The following is a 22513-nucleotide window of genomic DNA, read 5'->3' on the forward strand; positions in this document are numbered from 1 at the left end:
TAAAAAAACGTAGTTCAGATGCACAAAACGTATCAAATACACGATCACAGTTGGGCAAATAAGATAAGACGTATTTATCTGCCCAACGGTTGTGCATGTAATGTACAATGTATGACTTATCTGCCCAATGGTTGGGCGAATAAGACATTTATCTGCCCAACAGTTGGGTGTGTAATGTTCAATGTATGATTTATGTGCCCAACGGTTGGGCGTACAGCCTTTGCCTTTACAAAAATTGAAGCAACTTCAACTTTTGACCACTGTACAAACTGAAATTTAACTTTTTCACCATTCTTGCTATTTTTACCCCATAACATTCAGTCAGATAGTCCAAACTATACCTTTTGGAATATTAATGATCAAACAATGTGTTATACTTTTCAATATGATTAGAGCATTTTTTTTATTTTGACGCCTGTGTAATTCTTCATTTGACTCCTACTTGGCCGCCATATTGGATTTTCAAGCGGCCAGCACTTTTTTCTCAAACACTGATTTATGAAGGCCATTCATGCCAAATCTGACGCTTTCATCACCAAATGAACAATTCTGATCAAAAGTCATACTTATCTGCTCCACTATGGTTAGTACTTGGATGGGAGACCTCTTTGGGAAACCAGGGACTGCATGTTCCTCCAGGTAAAGCTGGAGTTGCATCAGCAAGGGTGTCTGGTGTGAAATATGTACCAAACCCCAATGTGCTGTGGTGACCCTGATCAAATGGGAGCAGCCACAAGACAAAGACCATATTAACTAAACTGGACACTTCCCTTTCCACAGGTGCTAAAACATGCCTGATAGCACTTTGTCTTCTGCTGCTAACTAGATATTTAGCATTTTTAAAATGTCAAAATTCTAGCAGAGTCTGAATTGCCTGAAGAGTAACGGCAGAACTTGCTTTTCCTGAATGTGCATTTTTGGCGTTGATGCTGCAGGGAGACCGTGGACAATAAGTTATTTTAAATCAACACTGCCATCTGTGAAAATCGAGTCATTATTAACAGTTTACCTTCTACTTGAATAACATACAAAATGGGGAATATGAGCTTTTATGTCATACTTTGAAACTAAAAGGTGTGAAAGTTCAAGTCTGTTGTTCTTAACTCTAACGCTGTCGTCTTTCTTCAACATTTCTACATTTTCATCTCAAAATTCTTGCTTTAAAATGCTTGTTGCCTTTGTTCTGTCAGGGTTCCACTGCATATTGGAAAACCTGGAAATTTAGAGTAGCTTTCCCAGTCATGGAAACACTGGAAATATGTGATGTGTTGGAAATGTTTTAATTGCAGTTCATCCCCTCAATTCGATAACAGACAAACATTTGTGCATATTTTGTCTGAACTTCCTCTCACTTGTTTTTTTTTTCTCCTTATTACTCTAAGAGTGGACTCTGATCATGTACAAAAATAGTTTTTATTAAACTAAGTTTGACACAACATAGGTTTGTAAACAAATGGTTACATTTTTTTTAATAATTTAAATAATCAAATATTGATCGAGTCCCAATGATGTCATCAATAAAGCTGCTTTGACATTGTATATGATACAAGGTCCAGTCGAGTGGTTTTCCCCACTTCCACCATTCTGTACAATGGGGTTGAGCCCACAACATCCTGCTGCTTTTTCAGTTACAGAGACAAAAGATGCGTAAAAGTGCATTAATGATTATAGAGAAAAAAAATAAATAGAAAATCAGCCTGTAGATAAAGTGAAAACCAGTGGTGCGAATGTTTCAGCTGTTTTTTCCTGCTGTGGAGGTGTTGATGAGGAAGGAATCACAGGAGTAGCGCAGGAAGCGGAAAACCTCCTCGGCTCTGGATCGACTCATGTGGCTTCCCTTCTGTATGGACTCAACGGAACTGCAAAGAGGAATGCGAGGGAAGGTTCAACCAGTTCTAAAATTATTTAGCAGTCAGGTCCACAACTATTTGGACACGGGTGGGGTTTGTTTGCTGATTTAGCCATAATGGAGTAAAAAAGAAACCATCACGATGTGCTCAGTGCAGACTTCCAGCTTCAGTTTTAAGGGGGTTTAACAAAATATTAATTTTTAAAATTGCTGAAGACAAGAGGAGGCACCGCTGTCCAAATACTTAATGGACCTAATTTATGCACATTTCAAATTAGCAGCAAAAAAGATGTAACCATTCAATCGGAACACATCTGATCCTTTACCTGTTTATGAGGTGGCTGATTGACCTGAAGTTGTGAGTCATGTTGAGCGCTTGCACGTAGCTGACTGACGGGATGCTGAGGTACAAATTCAGCGTCTGCTGCTGGTGCTGCCCTTTGACCTCCAGTGGTACAGTGATGCCCTGACCTTTACGTTGCTCCAGCTGGGCCAGGTCTGCCAGCAAGCCGGCACTTTCTTCGGGACTGTTGCTCCACAACAAACGAACCCCGTTGTGCACCAGCGCCGCCAATATGCTGTCGTAGCAACGTGTTCGCTGAAACGGCCGCGACACCTCACCTGGCGCATTGACAGAAAGAACACCAAGGTATAAAATGACCCGTAGTGAGGGGCATTTTGTTTTAGAAACACCCTGGTTAGCAGGCGAACTTGTGAAATCGATCTTAGAGAGATGCCGTGGTGAAAACTACCAACTGATTTTCAGATCAATAAAAGATTAATTTCTGGGCTTGTCACTTTAAATAACATAAAGCCACCCCCTCTCTATACAGAGGAGGAGCAGCAGCAGCTTTGAACAGAGTATGTGGGTGTGCTGCACAGAGTGCAGGAGCCCAGATATAACAATTTGTGATGTATGTCATGGCAGTCTAAAACAAGTCATGTCCAGCCTAAGTAATGCTTACAGTAGGGTAGTTTCTACACGTGCAAAACTGTGGGACTTTGAGGATGTTTAACATTAAACCCAAACCAAATTTACCTGCATCAGGCAAATTGACACATATTTGGCACAACACGACCCCTTTAAAGTCTCAGTAGAATGAAAAGAAACCTTCGGTCTGACCCACCTGATTTGATTCTGTCCTTCTCCACAATCAGACACACACGCTCAAACAGTCCCTGCAAGCTGCTCAGTCTGTCAGCCAATCGCTTCCGGTTATGCATCGCAGCCAAATCTGATTGGCTGTGCCTCTCCACGGCCATGCGATTGCTGACAATGAAGTAGCTGCCGTCCAGCGAGCAGACGTGGACGGTGGCAGCGTGGCGCTGACGCAGACTGGTCATCAGTTCCGCACCACTGCTGAGGCAACGACTGTCCACCATAATGCTGACGGGCCCGGACGACGGCCGGCGCTCGGATGCTGGCAAATCCTGTTCGCTGACCTTCTGGCACACACAGAGAAGATGAGGAGAAAGAAGATGCAGGACAAAATAAAACACATGCGACTGCGTATGTTTGCATACTCTTACTTGGGGTTGTTTCATGGCGGGTAACTCCATGAAGTCAAACTGCTCAGATAACACATGCTGATTTTCTAACCTCTGGCGACACCTGCAGGAGAGATGAGGGGAGGTCATGACAATGGGGTAATGTGTTCAGTGCTGTTTGACTATTAGTAGGATTACAAAAAGTATCCACATCATGAGACACTTCAAATATATTTACTATCATTTGGTGCAGATCCCTATAAAGATCCATGTTTTATGGACCAAAATATTAATTCTGCATTTATTAAGAACAAATTGAGCTACATACCTGCAACTCTCTTTTCACCTCTTAATCATTTCTGATGGAGTGAACACAAAATGGTTAAGTCAACTTGACACTTGCACAAATTTGATCCCTGCACTGCTGCACAATTACTTGTGCCAATGCGTCCCGCTTTGTCCAGCTGGATGTTGCATTATATCAAATAATAATTTCGTAGCTGATGATGCATTTGCGCTCAGAATTTGGCTCATGAAACTATCTCTTATCGCTCCCAGAATCACAAATTATCTGCAACTGCAGCTTCTCTCGTGTGCGTTGTGCAGTGGAGAACGTCTGAAATTTGAAATCGTCTCAATGATAATTATTTATATTTGTATTGCAATGGATTGGTAATACAGTTGCATTTTCATTCCTTCTTATGAGTTAGATAATGTATCTGTAAAATAACGTTTAGTATAGATGAAAAAAATCTCATCATAATCCTTCAGATGTTCTGCGGCAATGGACGTATCAACATGCAGTGACACAGTGTTTTTGAATAGGTTGGGCAATATTCACGACTAGTTCACAAAATTTATGCTTGGCAGAAGTTTTGAATGTAAAAATTTTCTTTACACGCTGGCTCACAGCCATGCACAGACAATTTACAAGTTTACTCACAGGCACGCAAGATTGCGTGCCAATGCGGGAAATCAAAATCATGCAATTGTCAAGGTACCTTTACACTTTCATGGTATGACGCATGTGACGTCTTGTTGTTTTGTCAGTTATCCAACACTGAGATGTTTCAAAACACCCTGTCCCACTGTTTTAAGGCACCCATCTGCATGAAAGACCACTTCTCACCTTTTTTTTTTAAATTGTAGGTAGGGTGTAGTTAAGTAGATTTAGGGTGATGTGTTGTGTCATGTGAGATTTAGGGTGATGTAATGTTCTGCGTTTACACATAGGCAAGACGTGTTACGAATGTCATATTTGCGTCATTCCTGGCACATTCCTGACATTCTTAACGTGACTTAACACATCTGAATAGGTTTCTTAATAGTGCGTGTTGGTGCGTGATATTCGTGATTTTCGTGGAGCATGTTTTTGGCTGTCAAAAAATCTTCCACGAATGTCATGCACCCTCATTTCCCTTCATGTCGTGGAGGTCGCAACTGAGCGTGTTGATCCATCTTGATTAGTGATCATCATGATTAATAGAGCATGACAGTGTTCTTCTCTGACGTGCGCACAATTAAACCCTGCTGCACCGCATTCAGTTTCATTGCAGTAATGCTGAAGAAGGACAGTGACGCCAAGTCGGCTAAAAGTTTTTCTTCCAATGCTCCTCAGCTTACCCCTGCAGGTGTTCCACCTGCTGTATATGCCTGATGTTTGGGAAAACGAGCGAGACGAGAGCCACGTGGAGCCACACATCTGGCTCTCTCTGTCTCCTCCTCCTCTCTGCACCACTCCATGGCACAGAGCCCAACTAAGCATGCAGTCACAAAGTTCTTCTGCTGTGGATTTTGAGGAGCAAACTGGAGCAATCTGACGTGTTCAGCAACTGACGGTTGGATGAATGTGTGTGTGTGTGTGTGTGTGTGTGTGTGTGCGGAGACAATTCACATTCACAACGTGACAGAACTTAACGATGCGCTGTTATGCGCGATAGCTTGCAATAACGTGGAACATTATTCTTGACCGTGCGTAATGGTTCCTGATAATTCTCCAGCACCATGTGCCATTAATCGTAACGCATGGTAACAGGTTGCAGCAGTTCCTGAGGACACCTGACGCCTCTGCCTCAAATCATCACATTTGTGATCAGCGGCCAAGAATGTGTACTTTGTGGCATTCGTGACTTGCTATCGTTATGTGTAAACGCAGCATAACATAGGGCTGGTGGCCATGACGGGTAACAAAGGCACTTTATGAAAGTCAGTTGAGATTTTTTGAGGGGAATACATCAGAAGTAATGTGTTTCCTCTAAACTATGGCTTATTTTCAAATTTTATTCATTAAACTCAATTAAAATTTTGTCAATATTATTTCCAATATTGGAGTTTATACATTATAATTTTTTTTTCGATGACTAACATCACTAAATGGTGAAACTACAACATTTTGATGTACAGTTTTAGTTACAAGGGTACTCTGGTAAACAGCTACATGGTTTCTGACAGGCAGCTAGGTGTTTTAACCAGATGGGTGAGCATGTCTTTATCGTTTACAATTGTGAAATGATTTTGTCCAAAATCTCTCGAAATGTGCATTGGTGGGGGCAGGGGGAAATGATCAAAATGTCGCTTATTCTTAAAAATATAAAATTATTCCCCTTTAGTTGGCCTGGGCTCACTTCACTCACAAGCCACAAACAAGTCATACAAGTTTGCCCTCATCAAAATGAACCACCAGCATTTAGTGTGTGTAACCGCGTGAGAATTCTGTTACCTCTCGGAATGCTGCTCTCCTGTCGCCGAGCCCCTCGGCCCTCGACTCAGGAGGGAGACCTTCGATGCCAGAGTGGCAGAGGAGGAGGAAGAGGAGGGAGCGTTCAATTTGTGCTGAACTTCACTGCGCTCATAGTCTTGCTGTACCGTCTCCTGCCAAAAGGGGTCAGCAACATCCCTTTCTTTTTCAAGTCTCTTCTCACTGTCCTCTGTCTCTTCCTCACTTGAATCCGTAATTCGGATTATTCGAGATTGCTTGGTTTTCACTTTATTTGATGTTTCCATCTCTGTTTTGGCACCCGCTCTGGCTTTTGTCCTATTTTTGTGCAGAAAAACACGGCGCCTGGTGGCATACTGCCTTCTGCCATCCACGTACGAGTCTTCAGGCATAAGTTCAATGTTTTCCTCTTCGACGTCTTCCTCGTTGCTCTCCACCTCGCTGCCTACCACGAAGCTGTCCTCTGCATACGTTTCATCCATCTCAGGCACCTGGGACCAAAACGATGACATTTAAGAATGTGAGATAGACATAGAAGTTTATTTATTGGTGTTTAAGTTTAGTTTACATCTTGTCTTGAAGGGGGTTGGTATTGCACAAAATATGGCAATACAGTATCTACAGATGGACTTAGTAGGCCTCAGAAACAAAAGATATAGGAAGGATATTGTACCTGGGAGAAGATGTCCATGTTGTGGTGTTTTCTGAAGGACATTTTGAACTTGCCGGGGACTGCGGGGCTTCTTACAGACTTCAGATAAAAGCCCTGCATCTCTGAGTCTGACACAACGAAACCAGACAGAAAGTAAAAGTCAAACTCTTCTGAATTGCCTCCTCTATTTGGCCAACATTAAATATCACTGCTAAATCGCTGTCACACGTGTGCAGAGACTCTACCGTTCAATCCCTGAGAGAAGTGTGTACTGTCCACAACAAAGCCTTTGAGAGAGCAGCTCTGCTGCTCGCTGTCGTCTTCATCGGATGACACCTCTAGCCCCGCCTCCTCTGACAACTCTGCTTCCTCGTCCAGGAACTGACGGCCTCTTTGATGCACAGCGTGCTGACAACAGAATGGCGACGCGGAATGTCAGTGCTGACGAACACAGACGGTTTCCTCGCGACTAAAGATATTTATAGACTTGATATTTGTACATGAAGGTGAAACATCCTTTATCGATGCATTTGATCAAAAGAGAATTTATCTCCAAAATTTAAAAAAACCCTTTGAGGTACAAACAGAGGCTGGTGTCTTCTTTGCAAACATTTATACTGCAATTATCACAAAATAAACAGGAACCAGAACTATGTCATTATGATTGAGTGATGTCACGATAGCTGGTTTTATGCGGAGTTGATATTTAATATTTAATTTAAAAGTGGATGACGCACAGCCATTGACTGGATTGGTTAGTCCAGATGACAGGATCTCTTGGTTAGAATATTAATGTTGTCATGACGTCACGCTGCCCCAGTTGCTACGTCAGAAGCATCATTGACTTGACAATAGATGCTAACAGTGATAAACACTGGGACCATAAATGATTATAGCGTGGCATCATCATGATGTTTTTACAGCTTCTTTAGTGCACCAAAGTGTGACACCACATATCCATGACAACACACAAGCTGCTTCTACCCTATTTTTCAAAGCGGCCAGGTTCACTTTTTGCATTCTCATGTAGAGTGGTGATGGATTTAAAAAAAATAAAAAATAGATGTATTTAATGTATCAATCGTCATTTTGGTGAAAGAATTTCAATTTAGTTTGCAAACAGATTGCTACTAGGATCCGTGCTATGCACAGACCTTCCTACACATGGTTTACGCTGGTTTTGTGGCGCTACAGGAGCTCACTTTGGAGGTTTACACCACTAAAATGGGCCAAGGACTAAAGGGCGTTTCACACTGTACGCATTGAGAGCGTTAGGCGCGTTGCAGATCGCTCAAAAAAACATTATTTTCAATGAGACGCTTTGTGATTTTGACAAAACAAATGTTTACAATGACTGCAGAGTGATTGTTAATTAGGATTTCTTAATGTAACATAAACCTCATGATGAAATCAATGGTCACTATTGTGACCAATAGAAATATGATATACGACTTCATATTAGCCTTTCACAGGAGCCATAGGTGTATTTTTAACAACTAGTGTATATCGGACAAGCCATTCTAAACAGCCCCTATATATTTAAGCACTGGGCCTATATTTTGACATTTGTCCTTTGATTTAAACCTTTTATTTTCCCTTCAAATCAAATCATTTTGTTCTTGGATGATGCTCAATCATTCCACCAAGTTTGGTCCATGTCAGATCAAAACTCAGAGTTACTGTGCACCCCAGTTTACACACACACACACACACACACACACACACACACACACACACACACACACACACACACACACACACACACACACACACACACACACACACACACACACACACACCTTGGATTTTTCCCGTTGGACTTTTTGCCTCTGAGGTCCACACGCTGTGATTCTGGAGTCATTCTGGAAATCATCATCAGAAGCAGCTTCTCCCTCCGTTTCATCAGACTGCACAATGATCAACACACCTAATTAGTCCAATATACTCTCATCAGTTTGTTGTGCTGCAAATCACTTGGAGGAGAAAAATGACTGAAGGCCCATTTATACGAGCATGCCTTTGCTTCACGCAATAGCACGACCTGTGTCGTGATGATCCCACCCGCTGTGTTCACAGCTGAATGCCGTTCTTTGTTCTACCGGCTGCCACATGCTCTGCGCTGGACATTGTGTATATAAAATAATTATTTTGTGGCAGATTAATAATTTTTTCTGCAAATTGGCCATTGAAAACGGCTCTAATCACTTCCTGAATCACAGAGGAGGCTGCAGCCGGAGCCATTCACACGCGTGCTCACCTAACAAGCTGCAGAAAGCATTTTGAGCCATCTAAAAAGGTAATTATTTGTCTTGTTTACATCGTCATGGCTTGATAAAACAGTTGTGTGTTCTTTCCTTCTGGTCTGCAGCTGTTAAACTATTTATTTTTATGTTTATAACAGATTTAACTTCTTGTTATAATCCACCAGACAAGCGGCACTCTGATGCGATCTGCTGATGTCACCACTCGCTCTGTTCACTGCTTCTTTACTCCACTTGATGAGCTGCACGTGGTGTTTGAGATTAGATCACGCCACATAGCACCGCATTTGTGCGTGAAAGATTTTTTGAACATTTCAAAATGCTCTATGCGCAATAGCACGCACCGGCACCCCTCTGGCGTCCTGTCTGCACCAGTTAAAGACAAGTTTACTCTCCAGCACGACGACCTGTGTCGTGATGTGTCGTGCTGGAGAGTAAACTTGTGAAGCAAAGGCAGGCTCGTGTAAATGCCCCTTGACACACACAACCTGGTACAATGAAGAAATTCTCACTTTATTCAGCGCGGCTGCAGGCGTCTTGTTCGCTAGCAGCGGGGACTCAACATTGCTGGAGATCTTGGACTAGAAGACATCAAAACATTTGCATGTGTTTTGTTTAAGAAAGCCAGTTAACACAAAACATGTCAGCTTAAGATGCTGCTTTAATGCTGGTGAGCTGGTTGCTATGACGACAGCAGGCACCTATGAAATGATGGGCAGAGTCGGAACAAACTAAGATCTTCAATCATGATTGAAGTGTGATCATAGTGTTCCACAGCACATATTTACTTCTAATCTGTAAATACATAATCGAGCCATTTGTGTCAAAGTCATCTTCTAAAAAAAAAACAAAAACAAAACAGGGGGAACATTCAGGTAAAATGTAGATCAACAGGTCGCACTCACCACATCCGGAGATGACAAAGGGTTGACCTTGCTCCGATATCTTTTTTGGATAACCCCAACTTCTTCGTCGCTGTCGGTATCGACCTCAGCTGAAACACACGGAAACACGCCGTCACCTTCACGTCAGCTTCAAACCACGTGCACCTGAAGCATGCAGCAAACTTTAAAAGTCACTGTGAACCAACCTGTGCGAGGAGGAACCGTTTCCACACTCGATGCTCCCTCGGCAGCGACACTTTCCGCTCGTTTGCGTTTCAAACTGGACAGTGAAGATGGGGTGCGTGCCCTCGAGGGACCGGGCACGAGCACCGGCCTGACTCCTGGTGATGCAATTGGAGACGGCAAAATTACTGGCGAAGTCAGAACCGATGTCCCGTGTCTGCCCCCACGCTCCAGCAGGGGTTGCGGTGTTGACAACTTGGACTCCCTGAACGTCGTGGATGTCCTCCACCTGCAGAGGCTGTTGTTAGGAGTGGTGGACGTACACTGGGCGGGCACAACCTCTCCTTCCGACTCCTCCTCAGAGTCCTCTAGTGAATAGCCAAGGTCAAAGTTGACAGTGAAGTAGTTATGGAGGCTGTTGTACGGCATTGGGGGAGAACTGCAATAACTCGTGCTCGCCATGTCTGTCGCCAATGCCGTACGCGGGTCACTTCCCGTTGTGTAACGTGGACTTGTATTACTGTGCACAGAGTCACATCTTTGTTTTGTTATTGCCGTATCCACAGGTGAGGTCTTCAACGTCTTCGGTGAACTGTCGGCGATGTCTCTGACATCAGGTGATGTCCTGGACGTGACTGCATGCTCTGGGGTTGGGATGTCTGGGATATTCACCTGCAGGAAAGCTTCATCATCCCCAAAAAGATCCATGCTCACATCCGCCCCGCGGCTATACTGAGAGTCACGGTCGTCTTCCTCTGGAATTTCATTTTTACTCTTCTCTTCCTCACCACTGTTCATGCGCCTGCTCTTGTCTGCAGCGTTGCCTTCCTCTCTCAAGTCATCATGTCGTGTATCCATGTTCAAACAGTCCTCCCTGATGTTCTCGTCATTTGGTAATTTGTCCTCAAAGATGTCCTCCCACGTCGGGCTTGTAGGTAATATGTCATCACCGCTGGCTTGAGGTTCTGAGACAGGCAGTGATTTGGCGGGAGACACTTGAAGGCAGATCACATTGTCCCATTCAGCCGCTGGAGGCTCGTTTGCTTTGGTAGCATCACTCATGATCATTTCGTCGTCCTCCATGATCATTTCGTCGTCCTCCATGTCCAAGGTAAAGCTGACCTGGAATGGCTGACGAGGTGTCATGTCCTGCTCCGTATGCTGAGGAACAGCTGGATCCGAGCCGTGCAGCAACTCCCTGATATCTTCAGGCAGCGGTGGAGGACATCGGGCCAGGAGCTCCTCCACGTTGGCCAGAATGTTTCTCAGAGCCTCCTGGTTGTGTCTCTGAGATGGGAGTTTTCGAGATGAGGAAGGAGCTGAATCCCACTCTGGGAGGTAGAACAAGGCCTGAAGTTCAACATCTTTGTCCAAACTGACCTGTTCCTCCGCTGCTCTTACGGCCTCCTCACTAACAACAACACAGTCATTGTCATCTCCGTCAGGAACTACCGAACACTCATGATTTGACGTTAAAGGACAAAATGTCTCAGTGTCATCTTTGCCGGTGACCGGTCTTTCTGCTGAAGAGTGCCTTAGAGAACCTACTTCCGTCTCCCGCTCTCCTTCCTTATCTATGAAGTCCAGGTCAGGTGAGGACATGAAACGGCGCCCGAGCTTATTTTCTCTAGTTTTCTTCTTTGCAGCCTTTTGTCTCCTTCTGTCCACATGTCCATTCTTGGTGTTGCTAACAGTGGTGACTTTGTGGAAATACGGAAGAAGCTCCTGCTCGTAGCGACACACACCCTGAATGCAAACACACACGGAAAGCTTGGATCAGGAAATATCCTTCTGCAGGAGGACAAAGGTCAGAGAGCTGAAATCAGTCTGTGCCAGAGGTGGGACGACGTCACCATCAAGTCACTCTGAATTCATGAATCAGCAAGTTCCAAGCCAAATCTCATGTCATAATGACCACCAACTGTTTGCAAGCCGACTTGAGACTTGACTTGGGACTTGCTGATTCATGACTTGAGAGTGACTTGACAGTGACTTTGTCCCACCACTGGTCTGTGCACTTTTAAATCATTCACCACACTCACAATCGAGGGGTCTGTCAGATCATGAAGGAACAGTATTCTGATCAGGGAAGAACCCAGAAAAAGATAGGCTGCAGCCACACATGCAGCCATCAAATCCATCCAAATGTGTTGTGTGATTCAGCGCCATCATCTAAGGCAGGGTGCAGATTTTCTTTGCAGCCACTGACTGACTCCACCAGGTGATTTCACTGATTAACTGATTCCATCTGCTCAAAGTGATATTAATCAGTGAAATCACCTGGTGGAGTCAGTCAGTGGCTGCAAAGAAAATCTGCACCCTCTTGGCCCTTTCTGGAAAAAGTTGCCCAATCCTGATCTAAGGGGACAATAACGTTTGTCCACCTTACAACTAAAATCACTGCTTCACCGCGTTCCACTTCGTTCACAACCATCTGCTCGGTTTTCTGTGCAAACCATGTGACCTGAGAGTGATTAATCAGAGTGGCTCTGTGCAGGGGAGTGATTAAGGCCAAAATATAAAAATGAGAAAAGAAAAAAACAAACAAAAAGAGCTGTGAATATAAACGAGTGCACACGGGCATTTTGTCACCACTTTGACATACTTTATGTAGAAATAAACTAATTACTTATTGGAAAACTGATGATGCAACCATGGGCGCAATTTGGTGGGGGATAGGGGGGACATGGTCCCCCACATTTTCAACCAGGGAGACAGAATATGGTATGTCCCCACCCCCCACCTTCTGACATATATGTGTGTACTTGAAACATGCTATGCCAGTCTTATGTGTAAACCATGTCAGAATAGTATCTTTGTTTCTGCAAGTTTGTATTTTTAGCAGCATTGACTTGTTTACAACACCTGTTTCTTGTTTGTCACATTCAGAATTTTCTGGGACTGCATTTGCCCAGATTTGAAACCAAAAATAGTTGCCTCTAGGGACTAGTGTCTACACATAAGTATTAATGGACCATATGCTAATTTACTAAATTCTGAAAGTTAGAAAAGGAAATCAGAAAAGTTATCTGGGACCTCAGAAAGCCCATCTGCAATTATTGCTTGATCTCCAAAATCAGTCTATGCAAGCGAAATTATGTTCAATATGAGTGTTCATGATAAGTAATTTATCCTAAACTTATGATCTGTTGTTTTTCAAACTTATGCAAAAACAAATCTTGAGAAAAAAGAATACAGTATGGGATAGTTAATAATTATTAAGAGCCTGTTCTTTCATATTTATGAATACATTTTACCACATTGCAGTTGTTTTTTTTGAAAACTCAATCTATCATTCTTTCTGAGTTCTACACATGTGGTGATACCTTATTTACACCAGGATGTTAATAAAAACAATGCTGGCTATTCTCAGAATAAAGTACTTATATCTACAGTATAAATCAAATGGTGTCCACTTTATGGTCTTCTCAAAACATTAAAATTACTGTTCTGGATGCTCAGAATGCATCTGAGGTTATCTAGAAAATGTTGGCTAAAGCGGGCCCCAGACCCCCGGCCTATGGGCTTCGGCCCTGCGGGCCTCGCACTTTGTCCCCCCCGCAATTTCTAGTTCTAAATTGCGCCCTTGGATGCAACATTGATGGGTGTTATTTTTATTGACTCACCTTGACTGATCTGAAGAGCGTTAGGCTAGGCTAGGGGGCTAACCTAGCCTAGCCTGTTAGCTAGCTTAGCGCTACATCAGCAGAATATGTGGATCAGAGAGCCATTTTTCTGTTGAATAAAGCAATTTTTTTTAATTAGCTAACTGGAACAAGGCTAACACACAATGTAACCTTTCAATTCTTTTTCTGTTTCTTTTAATTTCCCTTTCCTGGCATTAACATTTTCATTATAGGGTAGTTTTGATTTTGTTGGGGTTTTTTTTGTAAATTTTTACTGAGCTTTGTTTTTTAATGCACAATGGCTGAATAAGAGGAAGACGTCAAATTGTTAGTGTATTTACTGAGAAGCTGTGTCCTGAACAACTGTTATTGCACCGTTTATAAAGAAAGAAAGGCACACAGACTTTGTCTTCAAGTGATGAGCAGCTCTGGTAAGTTTAACACACTTTATGTTTTTCTTTACTTGCTATAGATCACTGTTGCTGGTGGGATGTGAATGACAACTGTGGTTTGACAACCACTGTCAGTGTCCACGTGTAGCAGTTTGCTCTGCATTGTGTTGTGATTGTGACTCCTCCCACGGGGGATGCAAACTCACGATCTCTGGCATGGGAGGCGGCTGCTCTGACCAGTCGGCTAAAACCCGGGCTCTGGCCTGAGTGGCCAGAGAAACCTTTAGCTGTCGAGGAAGTGAGACCTATTGGCTACCATATACACAGCGACTCCTGCTGACCTCCATCAGACATGCACGTGCACAAACACATGTTTAACAGCTTTGCTGGAATCTGTGTAATTGTGATTGTGTTATTTGAGTTTATGGCCCTTTGTACTTGATTGGTAGTTGTATGAGTAAATGTGGCTGGCTTTTGTAAGTTCTCTCCTTCTCTTCCCCCACCTCTCTCCCTCTCTCTTTCTTCCACCCACTCCATACACTCACACTACTTTTATAAGATGGTAAAGACAGTGATTTTGGATATATGCAATGTCTATTGGTGATACATTTAATCGTGGGAGGATCACCTTTAAAATCAGGTCACTGTTGCTGTGGTGACAGTTTGGACCCACGGGCATTAAAGATATAGTAGCAAATGTTTGGATGAACAGATAAAAAAAAAAACAGTCTAATCCCACTGAGTCTTAAATCCAGATGAAAAGCACATACAGTGGGGTAAAAAAGTATTCAGTCAGCCCCTGATTGTGCAAGTTCTCCTACTTAGAAAGATGATAGAGGTCTGTAATTTTCAACATTAGGTACACTTCAACTATGAGAGACAAAATGAGAAAAAAAAAAATACAGAAAATCACATTGAAGGATTTTTAAAGAATTTATATGTAAATTATGGTGGAAAATAAGTATTTGGTCACCCACAAACAAGTAAGATTTCTGGGTCTCACAGACCTCTAACTTCTTCTTTAAGAAGCTCTTCTGTCCTCCACCTGTTACCTGTATTAATGGCATCTGTTGGAACTCGTTATCTGTATAAAAGACACCTGATCACAACCTCAAACAGTCAGACTCCAAACTCAACTATGGCCAAGACCAAAGAGCTGTGGAAGGACACCAGGAAGAACATTGTAGACCTGCACCAGGCTGGGAAGAGTGAATCTACAATAGTCAAGCAGGTTGGTGTGAATAAATCAACTGTGGGAGCAATTGTAAGAAAATGGAAGACATACAAAACCACTGATAATCTCCCTCGATCTGGGGCTCCACGCAAGATGTCATCTTGTGGGGTCAAAATGATCATGAGAACGGTGAGCAAAAATCCCAGAACTACACGGAGGGACCTGATGAATGACCTGCAGAGAGCTGGGACCAAAGTAACAAAGGCTACACACTACGCAGAGAGGGACTCAAATCCTGCAGTGCCAGGCGTGTCCCCCTGCTTAACGCGTCCAGGCCCATCTGAAGTTTGCCAGAGAGCATATGTATGATCCAGAAGGGGACTGGGAGAACATCATGTGGTCAGATGAAACCAAAATAGAACATTTTGGTAAAAACTCAACTCATTGTGTTTGGAGGAAGAAGAATGCTGAGTTACATCCCAAGAACACCTTATCTACTGTGAAGCATGGGGGTGGAAACATCATGCTTTGGGGCTGTTTTTCTGCAAAGGGGACAGGACGACCGATCCGTGTTAAGGGAAGAATGAACGGGGCCATATATCGTGAGATTTTAAGCCAAAACCTCCTTCCATCAGTGAGAGCATTGAAGCTGCAACACGGCTGGGTCTTCCAGCATGACAATGATCCCAAACACACCGTTCGGGCAACAAAAGAGTGGCTCCATAAAAAGCATTTCAAGGTCCTGGAGTGGCCGAGCCAGTCTCCAGACCTCAAGCCCATAGAAAATTTGTGGAGGGAGTTGAAAGTCCATGTTGCCCAGCGACAGCGCCAAAACATCACTGCTCTAGAGGAGATCTGTATGGAGGAATGGGCCAAAATACCAGCTACAGCGTGCGTAAACCTGGTGAAGACTTACAGGAAACATTTGACCTCTGTCATTGCCAACAAAGATTATGTTACAAAGTACTGAGTTGAACTTTTATTACTGACCAAATACTTATTTTCCACCATAATTTACAAATAAATTCTTTAAAAAGTCTTCAATGTGATTTCCTGGATTTTTTTTTTCCCCTCATTTTGTCTCTCATAGTTGAAGTGTACCTATGATGAAAATTACAGACCTCTCTCATCTTTCTAAGTAGGAGAACTTGCACAATCAGGGACTGACTAAATACTTTTTTGCCCCACTGTATACTCAGTTTGACTTATAATTTATGAGCTGAATATCACCGTCTTGTTTGCAATTTAACCTCTGCCATTTACCAACTATGGCGCATTTTAAATTATATACATACATTTAAAGTGTTGCTGTGTTATAATGGATTTTATACGTTTGTACTGTGTTTCATATTTATTGCCTTTAATTATGGTATGTGTAACAGTTAATGTTAAAGCACTTCATACTAAAAGTGCTATAAAAATAAAATTACTACAAACCACTAGTTCATGTGAATGGGATAACAAAACAAATTACAATAAATAACTGCTGATTTTTGTCTTATGGTTAGTTGTATTTTAGAAATAAATTATTTGATGAGGACTATATCGTTTGATACGGGGATATATTTGATTAAGGATAATTGTTATATATATATATATATATATATATATATATATATATATATATATACTGCGACAGACTGGCGTCCTGTCCTGGGTGTACCCCGCCTCGCGCTCTATAACTGCTGGGATACGCTCCAGCCCCCCGCGACCCTTAATTGGACTAAGCGGTAGAAGATGAATGAATGAATTAATATATATATATATATATATATATATATATATATATATATTAACCAGATTTTATTTTTATAAGGGATTTATTTTTGCAAAGGACTATGTATTGGCCTTTGCACTCAAAGAAAACCGAATTTCACACTGAAAGTATAATAAGAATCATTTTGAAACACAAACTTATTAAAAACAAAACTGCATGAAAAATAACGGCCCTGGCTGGTTGATCAAATATCAAATCAGATCAAATAAACAAGCAGCTTTAAACCTTCATCAAACACATTATGTGAACAGGCGTGAACTGAATTCAGTCAGCATGCACCACCTTAAAAATGTAGACGTGGTTTTAATGATTTGCTCATTAACAGGTTCATCAATGCTGTAGCCTTTATTGAAAAGGTGCCATTTATCTTGACTCATTAGCGCACCAATGCTTTGTACAAGCAGGTTTCTAAGCCTGGCCCCTGGCACATGATTGACTGTTTACCGGCACACCTGTCACACCGCTACAGAGCTGCCATTCCACCAACGTCAAAATATTTCCATAAAACAATCTTGTGTATTGTCAGGATCAATCGGACGCACTTTTAAGGCTCCATCAGTGAGTCACTTCATGAAACTGCCAGAAGAACTGCACAGGCAGCAAACAGAAAATGTCCTGCTGAGATCTGGAAGTACCAGTGGCGTGGTGCAGAAAACTGAAGTCATTAGAAGGTAGTAACTGGACCATTACTGCTAATTACGGTTTGAAGTTGAAGTCTTTTTTTTTTTTAGGTTGAAGTTTTCCAAAGTAGCGATGAATATAAATATGTGCAGCTATGAAATCAACTACTGTTTTAAATTCTTGATTAAACCTTTACGTCATCAATTAAAACCATATTTGACATTATTTTCTGTTGCACATAAAATACGAGGTCTGTGAGAAAAGTATCCGACCTTTTTATTATATGCAAAAAATATATGGATTTGATTCATATGTTTTTACGTCAGCCAAGCTTGAACCTTCGTGTGCATGCGTGAGTTTTTTCACGCCTGTCGGTTGCGTCATTCGCCTGTGGGCAGGCTTTGAGTGAGCACTGGTCCACCCCTCTTGTCGTTTTTTCATTGCGAGGAAATGGCGGAATGATTTGGGCTTTTTTTCCATCAGAATTTTTTCAGAAACTGTTAGAGACAGGCAGCTGGAAATCATTCGAAAAATTTATCTGGCTTTCGTTGAAAATTTTACGGGCTTCACAGAGAATAAGGAGTGTTACTACAGCTTTAAGGACAGCCCACAATGGCGCACGGCGCACTGCGCTCAGAGCCGCCATCGAGAGGCAGAAACCACCACATCATTTCTAAACGGATGGGTGTGTGGAGCTGGGACCGTCGTGTGCAATTTCTCTGGTTATCACAAGAGCTGGACATCAGCAGATTTCACTTTTAACAAGAGATTTTGTCATGGAAAGCCGCGTGGAGGCTTCGCGCATCACAACCGATTCGCTGATGGAGCGAGACAAAGAACACTTCCGTTTTTGAGTGCCCAGCTCTCCACAATTTCTCTTATACTCACTCGACTGGTAAGCCACTGAAAGCAGAGACAGGCATGTCCCAACATGTCCTCTAACACTCCAAAACAGAGGCGTTCTTTGTCACTTCCTCGCAATGAAAAAACGACGAGAGGGGTGGACCAGTGCTCACTCAAAGCCTGCCCACAGGCGAATGACGCAACCGACAGGCGTGAAAAAACTCACGCATGCGCACAAAGGTTCAAGCTTGGCTGACATAAAAACATATGAATCAAATCCATATATTTTTTGCATAAAATAAAAAGGTCGGATACTTTTCTCACAGACCTCGTATATTATTTTTACAACTTGTGTTATTACAAATTATATATAAAATATAGTATTAAATATACTGTAAATATTGTTTTCATTGTAATAAATTATGAATATAAAATACAAATAAGTAAAACATGAATCCTTTTCATCTTTCAACATATCAAATTTATTGTAGGCAACTTCTTGCAATTTATCAAAAAAATTAAGTTGTATGTGTAGATAACACCTTTGAAGTGATTTACAAGACATCTTATGGATCTTAGCGTGCACGCTCCGGGAACGTACATCAAGCAAGTGCACTAGAACACAAGTAACTGCATGTACACACATACTTTCTCCTGTAGATGGCGGAAGAAGGAAATGAAAATATTCGCTTCGGAATTCCCCTACATTATAACGCTTGGATTATCAGGAAATGGTTTAACTGGGAAATCATGGTGTTTTTCTCATTTCAGGAAACCTAAAGTTTGTTCTGCAAGACATTAAAGTCCGGGAAAAATGGCGCAGTTGACCCTAATTCAGAGAACAAAAATCGTCAAGTTCTGTGCAGTGCATCCTAAGGACTGACTTACATCTCTTTCCATACAAAATTCAGTCTCAGAGCGAACTAACTCCCCAGCAAATGGCAAGGACACTTTGAAGAGGTGCTTTTCTGGAAAAGTGGAGATGGATGATTTGTTTCTTAGGAAACTTCAGGGGAGGAGGTTACACTGATCATGTGGTGTAAAAGGTAAAGGGTTAAAACATCAAAAAGGAAAGACTGAACTAAAAACTGTGCACTGGGGAGAAAAATTACATGCTTCCGCCATGTGGTCATGCAAAAAATGTCTGATAATATTGATTGTTTTTTCTGTGCTGTCAGAATACTTTTGGGTACATTTTTTGAGTCACCCTATATACAGACAAGAGATAAATCAAGTCACAAAATTTAAAAATCTTAAAAAAAACATATATTTCCACTACTTTATCCCCCCACCCACACTCTCCCAAAAAATTTGGCTCCACGCCTCTCTCTCTCTCTTTCATCTGTTCATTTGTGTTCCCCCGCTGTGCTCCTCTGACCTCTACTCCATACATGTAGGTCATCACATCCTGGCCTACTTCCAGCTGCCTGGCTTAACAAAACATTTCACAGAACCGTTATATAATCACAGCAGACGTGCCGAGCTCGCCTCGTGTCTGCGCTTCTAAAAAGATGAGACAGCGCAATGAAAAACGCCACGTGCGCAGAAAATTGCCTCAAAATTAAAATTCTGGTTCACAAAGTGGACAAGAACTGCAAGGACGCGGATAAGTGCATCAGAAAGATAAAGTTTAGTCTTCACCTTGTGATGCTTTAATCTGTGTTCCTTTATGTTCTATCAAGAGCTATGAGGAAATTCAGCAGTAAACAGTGGGTAAAGTCATCCATCCGGAGGGTTCGATGCAAAATGAGTCCAAAAGGTGCACAAAAACAAACAAGCAACAACAGCCTTAGTGGCCACCAGGTCGCTGAGATTAGCAACAAGACTTAAAGAGAAAGACCCCATATATAAGTCAGAACTTTTTCTGTATTATCAGCTGATTAATTTAGGATTTTGGTGTATTGTTAAAGTGTACTTTTTATTACTGGTATTTATTCTGTCATTATTGGAGTTTATTTTGTTTAGTGCTTTACTGTGAAAGTCCTATATAAATGAGTATTACAATTATTATGAATAACAAAGGCATGATTTTTCAGTATATAAGTCACACCTGAGTATAAGTTGCAGGGCCTCCCAAACTAGTAAAAAAAAAAAAAAAAAAAAAGACATATTCCAGAAAATACAGTAGCTCGCTCACTGACTAACTCCATTAATCTTATGCTTTTCTCGATGCCGGGAAAACCTTAAAGTGTTCCGATTCTGAACATGAAAGCACAATACTCTATCTTCACCTTTTCCCTTCTTTCATGTATGCAAAATGAAGGAATGAGCAAAGTGGATGAAGTGAAGTGAATATGCTGATGCAGCCTGGGGAAATTTTCAACTGATATAGTCCTTTGTTCTGCAAAATGTCTTGTCAAAATACTTTGTAAGACAGTCTGATCACACTGGAAACTAGAAGGGCACTCGGTAGAGCACATACCTCCGCCATGCCACATATCAATATCGAAGGATGTGTATTCACAAAAGGGCATTACGCTATATTCCAGAGTTTAATCCGGGTCATCACCAAATATTAATTGGTTGATCCTGGACATATTTCCCATCAATCCACCAAATTTGGTTCAAATGTGTTCAAATCTTTTTGAGTTATCCTATTAACAAACGCCGTTGAAAACATAACCTCTTTGGCGGAGGTAACAATGTGAAGAGAGGAGGAGTAACAGGAAGACAGAGGACAGGAAGGAGAGGAACAGTAGTACCCAATAAACCAGTAGCAAGCAGTATTTCTGGTATTTATATTCATATTTGGAACTTGTTTTTTACTTTCACTTTTGAGTGCTTCTTACCCTGTGTGCTGCTATACAATGCTGCTGGAACCTCAATTTCCCAGAGGGAGTCTTCCCAAGGGATTAATAAAGTTCTATCTAATCAAATCTAATAAAGTGTAGACACTCTGTACCGCCAATGTGTCAACAATTAAAAATGTAAGTTGTCAGAAAGGGAAGTCTGCGGTCCCCTGCTGGAGCTGTTGGCCGCGCAACCCGATGCCGGATAAAAGACTGAAGATGCGTGAGTGAGTTATCTGCATCGTTTCGTGACCATTTTGACCGTATGTGGATTGTTAACACCCCATAAGGTGGTTTCTGTCACCCTCATGGAATAGCTTAAGAAACAAATTTTTTAAAAAGGGATTTCTGGCAAACAAAAGGATCATCAAAGATAGCTACAGCACTTGGAGGACTGATTGCGACCAATGTTTTAATATGGCAAGAGTTGGAAAAAAGTGCACGTACCCTTTGAGTCTTGATTCTCTGAGATAAACTGGCTTTCACAGTTTGTAAAATGAACAGCTTATTCAGCATAAGTTATCTTCTGCCTGCTGGTTAATTCATGGCCTACATCCACAAACTGCTGCCTCACTGTATATGACCCTTCTGTTTTCACAGGTGGTCCACTTATCTCCTTCCCTAGCACGGTCATGAACCCTGGCTTAAGAAGAAAAAGAGGTAATAAGAGGCCACTAGCTTATTTGTCCAATAGTTTCACACTAATCTCTGACCCAGTTTCAAGGATTTGGATCAAATCGAGGGTCTTATCAATGGTACAATTTTGTCAAACAGCAGATGGTGAGATGAAGGGCTGTGTGCAACTTTGCTGGAACATTCTTAAGAAAACATATCAATCCCATGTTGCTGCTTAAGTCTGTTTAAGTGATAAGAGGTGTCCTACAAAAAGGGCAATGTCAGGAAGAGATTATTGGAAGGAGCATGACGGTAAATTTACCAATTAATATTCCTGGCCAACATTAGAAAACACAATCTACAGTCACCGCCTACTTTATTAGGTACACCTGTTTAATTGCTTGTTAACACAAATAGCTAATCAGCCAATCACCTGGCAGCAACTCAATGTATTTAGGCATTTAGACAAGTGGCTTGGTTGTTGGTGCCAGATGGGTTGGTCTGAGTATTTCAGAAATTGCTGATCTACTGGGATTTTCATGCACAACCGTCTTGCTGGTTTACAGAGAAGGGTCCAAAAAAGAGAAGCTATTCAGTGAGCGGCAGTTGCGTGGACGAAAGTGTCTTCTTGTTGTCAGAGGTC

General features: G+C 41.9%; 1 protein-coding gene across 1 annotated transcript in view; it reads right to left on the reverse strand.

The window, feature by feature from the left end:
* Nucleotides 1–1394: 1394 nt before the first annotated feature.
* fancm (FA complementation group M) overlaps nt 1395–22513 on the reverse strand; it is a 76115-nt gene continuing 54996 nt past the window's right edge. The window contains exons 14-24 of the mRNA XM_034194861.1: nt 10057–11779; nt 9872–9960; nt 9479–9547; nt 8505–8612; nt 6951–7113; nt 6727–6833; nt 6057–6544; nt 3380–3461; nt 2977–3295; nt 2176–2470; nt 1395–1859 (exon numbers count right to left, since the gene is read on the reverse strand). Of these exons, the coding sequence (XP_034050752.1) occupies nt 1733–1859; nt 2176–2470; nt 2977–3295; nt 3380–3461; nt 6057–6544; nt 6727–6833; nt 6951–7113; nt 8505–8612; nt 9479–9547; nt 9872–9960; nt 10057–11779 (3570 nt within the window). The 3' untranslated portion in view covers nt 1395–1732. The remainder of the gene's footprint in view (nt 1860–2175; nt 2471–2976; nt 3296–3379; nt 3462–6056; nt 6545–6726; nt 6834–6950; nt 7114–8504; nt 8613–9478; nt 9548–9871; nt 9961–10056; nt 11780–22513) is intronic.

Source organism: Thalassophryne amazonica, chromosome 19 (genome assembly GCF_902500255.1).
Source record: "Thalassophryne amazonica chromosome 19, fThaAma1.1, whole genome shotgun sequence".
NCBI classification, from domain to species: domain Eukaryota; kingdom Metazoa; phylum Chordata; class Actinopteri; order Batrachoidiformes; family Batrachoididae; genus Thalassophryne; species Thalassophryne amazonica.